Here is a 6,000-nt window from a genome sequence, read left to right on the forward strand (position 1 = left end):
AAAAGCCAAAAGAAAGCCAAGAGCTGACTGAATGGTACCTAACAATAATTATAAGGCCTTATTCACTAAATTAGATCCTTTCGTATTCATTGTTATTATCAATGAATCACCTGAAAGAACAATTCTGATTTTATATACCCAACAAACATGAAATAATGCTTTAGTCTGGCAATTTTTTGCCCCTAGCAAGGTTTGGTAAAAAAGTCCAACCAATTTTCTGCCCTCAAACTTTATTAATTAAAACACCAAAGAGGGCTTACCTGGTGGCGCAGTGGTTGAGAGTCCTCCTGCTGATGCAGGGGACACGGGTTTGTGCCCCAGTTCGGGAAGATCCCACATTCCGCGGAGCGGCTGGCCCCGTGAGCCATGGCCGCTGAGCCTGCGCGTCCGGAGCCTGTGCTCCGCAACGGGAGAGGCCACAACAGTGAGAGGCCCGCGTACCGCAAAAACAAACAAACAAACAAAAAAACCACCCAGGTATCATAACTCACAACCAAGTATCTCCCAAATCTTTAAAGTGACATTCCACTTTCATGAACTTATAAAAAAAAATGTTGCTGATTGCCATTTAGGAGCATTAGCTTTTAAAGCAATCATTGTTTTGAAAATAGAACCTACAGCTGGAACGTATGTGAATGCTTGAATATGTTAATAATCTAAATTCAATTGTTGAATGACCATATGAATGTCAAGTAAATTCATGCTTCATTATTTCCTTCTTTGGGTTTTCTATGAGAAACAAAAGCCACCCAGTGACTTTTAGAAAATATTTTCAGAAACTTGAATAACTTATTGAAAAGAAAATAGCTAGACTCTCCGACGTTTTTATTCTTCATGTGAACAGAAAGTTGCTTAAGAAGGTAGTTATCAATCTTCGGGATTCAGTCACAGAACATTTTATTATTATGGAACCAAAGTAAACAATCCATCTCCTGAGACCAAAAGGTCTTCTGAAAATTGTACTCTTCCTATTAAATGTTATGACAATTAGAAAACTTAAAAAAAATAATTCTGATTGTAAGCATAAAGATTTTAGATTGGCTCCATTTCTTTTATTTGCATGAAAGTTAGAAACAAAAAGCATCAGGGTGGGGGTGGGTGGGATGAATTGGGAGATTGGGATTGACATATATACACTAATATGTATAAAACAGATAACTAATAAGAACCTGCTGTATAGCACAGGGAACTCCACTTCGCCGTACAGTAGAAACTAACACAACATTCTAAAACAACTATACCCAATAATAATAATAATAATAAAGAAATGAAAAGCATAAAATGTTTGTGTGTCCAAATAAAATCATTTTGTGACCAAGTATTATTTTCAGATTTCCTGAAGACTGTTTTCCAGATTTTTAAATTGAATGATTCTTAACATTTAGAAAATATTTTCTGGTAGGGTAGGATTAGCTTGGTGTCCAAATCCATATAATTATTTGTCCATCTCCCTGGTTTTTGGATTTTACCAAATATCAACCAATCCTTTATAAAGTATTCACTCTTATATAATACCAGCTGATCTCAGATGATGCTAGAGAATAAAATGATTACTGTGTTTTTGATTTGAATACAAATTATAATTTTTGTTTATAAAATTATATAGACAACTGTATTATATACGTCCATCACATACCAGGCACTGTCCTGGGAATTAGAACACAATGGGGACTAGACAGATATGGCCCTGCCCTCCTTAACCTTTACAGTGTGTGTTTTCTAAAAGTTTTTTATGCCTCATACTTTGAAGTTTCATTTGTTTTCCATCTGTCTCTAAAACTCTCAAATATCCATGTATTATGAGACTATTTACAGAGCTACCTTAGGAGGTTCAGTCTTGGGTGATAAATATTCTAAGAGTGAACAAAACTGAAAAGACAGAACAGGATGCAGAAAAGTTTAATAAACTTTCTCAAAATTTTATGATCTCAAAATCCTAATATTCCCTCGAAAAATCCTTATTTTTTCCTGCTGACAAAGATACAATTATGTTCAAGTTGTTCCTTTAACTGTATAAATGTTATATCACAATGTATACAAATATATTGCTCAAATTTTTCCTTTACATTCTACAAGGAATTTTATACTATATATTTGAAGAATGCGTTGGCTGTTATCAGATAACTGTTTTATCATCAATCGAAGAATGAATCTATCAAACGATGAACCACTTGTCATTTAAGGAAAGTTATTTGGTTTCTATATTTTGGAGTGGAATTATTTAAATCATTATGGAGCCCAGGAAATGAAACTGATAAACTTAATCATGTAACTAAGTTTCATCTGTAGTTTCACCTTTGTGAAGGTGAAAAAACAAAACAGACAAAAAAAATCTCATCTATATCAAAACTAAACCTTGAAAAAAACAAATATACATTACTTCTATTTCAACACACCATGTGGCTTATTTACTGCTTCATTTGAAATACCCATATTTTTATGTCCCTAGCTACCCCTGTGGTTTAAGCAACCTTAAGGATTGGAAAAATACAAATCTTTAAAGGGAAGCACTCAGTTATTACAGCAACTCATGCACAGCCTCACTATTACCACTTTTGCCAAAACACATGTTCATAAAAAAGCATCACCTTCAGGAAGCACCATTCCATTTTGTCAGAGCAACTTAAAATACTATTAAGTTCCCCATCTTTTATTGTCTCCTTCCACTTTTTCATAACTTTGCATAGAAGAAATATTTTTAAAGTGTTTGTATACTCACCTCCCTGAACGAAAGCTAATTTTATGGGTAGAGTGGATTTTGCAGTGGCAAATTAAGGCAACAAAAATGGCCATGTGAGGGAAACTCACAGGGGTGCATGCAGTTTTATTGCACTGCTATTTGGCGTACCAATGACAGAATTCTTGAATTAGTTAACACACACACACACACACACACACACACAAATACACAACAACTCTGAACTACAGGGATAGTATTCAGAAAGATCACTATGCCAAAAACATAACTTGTTTTGTAATACCATGAACTTTCCTGAAGTAATTTTTTATATATTTTTACAGCATTTAAACAAACACACTTCAAAAATGATGCTACTGAAAAATCCTTTAAAAAGTAGGAAGGATTTTCTTTTGGTAAGGGAAGTTGTTTGAAATATTTTTTAATGCATCGACACTACGAAAATACAAGCCTATTTTTGATAACTATTACTACCATATTTTTTAATACTACCCAGACATCTTTCTTTATTTTAGCATACACAGTTTCATTAATTATCATAAATACCGTATTTGTGACATATCAGATTATTAGCAAATAAAACAGGTTCAGAAAGTTTGAAAGTATTGATTATTGCTGCTTTCGTTTCTTAAGCTAGTCAACTAAATCATAAAGACATTGGAATGAGGTAATAACAGAATTTTTCAAGTAGACATTTACGCCCAAAATAAAGTCTGGAGATTTACTTTAAAGTTGTACCACTATATTGTCATGCAGACCCTCTAAAATAATTGTATCATTTCCTACCATGTAATTGTATGCTTTTAAATTGACACTAAGTAAATTATGACAAGTACAAACAGGTGTGACTGAGATAAGAGTTGTGGAAAAGCCCTTATGCCAAAATAAATATGTTTAAAAAGTAAAGCCTGTGTCTACAATTATCCTCACATTTTTTAAGCATAAAAATGTAGCACTTGAGTTAATAAAATATTTAATAGGACTGATACACACATACTGACTCAAGAAAAATCTGTGTGTGTGTGTGAAATATGTTTATTTACACAATGGGCATTGCCGGCTTGAAAACAGCAAATCAAATCAAAGTAAAATAGTAATAATAAGGATTAAGAAGGACAGCTGTTTGAATCCTTTTTTTAGTGCCTAAAATCACCTAAATTTCTCAAAGATTTTTGAAAGAATTAGTTCACAAAAAGTTTCTCTACAGAGTATTTCACTTTGGGAACTTTCCAGGTTTTAGGAATGCCCCACTCAAAAAGGGAGCCAAAGCATTGTTTCCGAATTGTATCAGCAGCTCTGTTTTTCTGTTCTAATTAGTGGCTAATAAATTCTAGTTATATCTTCAACAAAATGTTAACTCTTCCTATAATATACTAAAATTCTGTCTAAAGCAAAATAAAACTTGCCATCCCACTACTCTCAAATAGGCAAGGCAACAAACAAGAAGAGGGTGATGGTAGTGGTGGAAACCAGAAGTGGCCAAAGGGAGAAAAAAGGAGTCAAAATAATCATCCTTTATTTTCAGAGATCCTTGAACTGGTCACTGCAATCAATGTTACTGGAACAATATCCTCACCAGTTGAGTGTACATACTGGCCCTAACTCCCTAGAGCTTTGTTCCCCAGGAGCAATTTTCATCAGAATCTAACTGCAACAAAACACATACTTTCACAACAGAAGCTCCCGAATACACAGACGCTGGACTTTACCTGTTTTTATGCCGAGTCTTTAGCAAGTTCCTTCCAAAGGGAGCCATGGTCCGCCAGGCCAGCGAACAGCAAGGACAGTATCTCAAAGTTCTCTGGGGATGGGGGGGGGAATATCTGGATTTCTAGGGTGAAGGGAAGAGACCTGGGAGCTTCCTCTTCACCTCCTCAGATGCCCCTGGCTTTCAGCTCATCAGTATCCGCCTGAAAGGGAGCTGCTGGAATTTGTGTGCAATTGTTGCTTAACTTTGAACTGCGGGATTGCTGTGGCTGCTGCACCTTTGGAGACCTGCCCAGCTTCAGCCTCGAAGGAGGCGTTTGGAGGCAGGAAAAGGAAAAGAAAAAAAAAAAGAGAGAGAACGAGAGGAAGGGAGGAGGACTCTATTGTGTTCTATAGTTATTTGCAGACTTGCTAAAAGAGCTGCCACCCCACAGGCATGGTAATACCCACGGAATGGGAATTTCACTCGCTTTGGAAACCCCCCTCTTCCGCTCTCCACGCCCAACCACAGAGGGTGAAGTGAACACACATGAAAGATTTAAAAGTAAATACCTCCACCTCCCATCCAGCTCCAGTCTGTGAAAAGTAATCTGACGGAGGCAAGCAGGAGTGAGGGCCAAGAAGTCTTTGCCCAGCGATTCGACACAAAAATCCCCCGCCCGGGGTGTCAGTGCTGTAACATACATCGAGGAGAGAAGCTGGAGGCTGGGTCGAGGGGGACTCCCAGACTCCTGAGGAATCTGAGCCCCCGAGTTTCCCCCAGCTCCGTCCCTCTACTCTTCAAGGTCATCTTCCAAAAGCTGGAGGACCTGAAGGACCAAAGGGCTCCAGGGCTGAATGATCACAGCACTGGCACAGGAACCAGCCAGGGTTTGGGGTCCCGACCCCGCCCCATCTTAGGCACTTACTGGCCCTTTTAGACCACGAGAGTTTGAACGAAGAGCCAACTGTTGGCTCTCGCCCCTCGAGTAGTAAATTGAGAAAGGACGCGCCGCGAGGACTTCAGGGAACTGAAGTGTGCGGTGCAGGCCGAGGGGCTGGCTGACATCACCTAGTCTCACGTGATCTCGAACCCTGGCCCACGGCAGCCCCGGTAGAGCTGGGCGAGCGCACGCGGGTGCGAGCGGCAGCGAGCAGCGCGGGAGGAGCTCCCCTGCCCCGCGACGCCGTGGGAAAGCGCCGTCCAGGGGCGAGGCCCTGCAGAAACTTCCCAAGACATTTTTTCTAGGATTCCGTTTCCGCCCCCCTCCTCCGACTCCCCTCTCGTCTGCCCCCGCCCGCTCGCCCCAACTCCTGCCCTCCCCAGGCCCTGCTGCGCTTCTAATCTTGGGCTTCCGTAGCAGAGGGAGGGAGGGAAGAGAAACTGTGGCTTCACTCTGAATACTACTTCAGGCTAGGGGATCTCTGGACCACTAGAAACACGAAAGGCTCAGACTTTCTTTGGGAGCACACCCCCCACCCTCAACAAAAGCAAGCAAAAAAAGTGATCTCAAAGGTTTCTATACTTTTTATATGTCCTGATTTATGCAGAATTATACAGAGCTCAAAAAAATCATTTTTCCAAAATTTACTAGCATAATTCTTCTCTAGTCCTC

The 6,000-nt window shown here is 39.3% G+C and overlaps 1 protein-coding gene across 1 annotated transcript in view; it reads right to left on the reverse strand.

The window, feature by feature from the left end:
* RASSF9 (Ras association domain family member 9) overlaps window positions 1-4,494 on the reverse strand; it is a gene marked incomplete at its 3' end in the record, with an annotated part of 28,177 nt that extends 23,683 nt beyond the window's left edge. Inside the window, exon 1 of the mRNA XM_082636105.1 lies at window positions 4,408-4,494. Coding sequence (XP_082492231.1) covers window positions 4,408-4,454 — 47 coding nt within the window. The 5' untranslated portion in view covers window positions 4,455-4,494. The remainder of the gene's footprint in view (window positions 1-4,407) is intronic.
* Window positions 4,495-6,000: the final 1,506 nt, after the last annotated feature.

This window comes from Mesoplodon mirus (assembly GCF_964341445.2).
Source record: "Mesoplodon mirus genome assembly, chromosome: 11".
In the NCBI taxonomy this organism is placed as follows: domain Eukaryota; kingdom Metazoa; phylum Chordata; class Mammalia; order Artiodactyla; family Ziphiidae; genus Mesoplodon; species Mesoplodon mirus.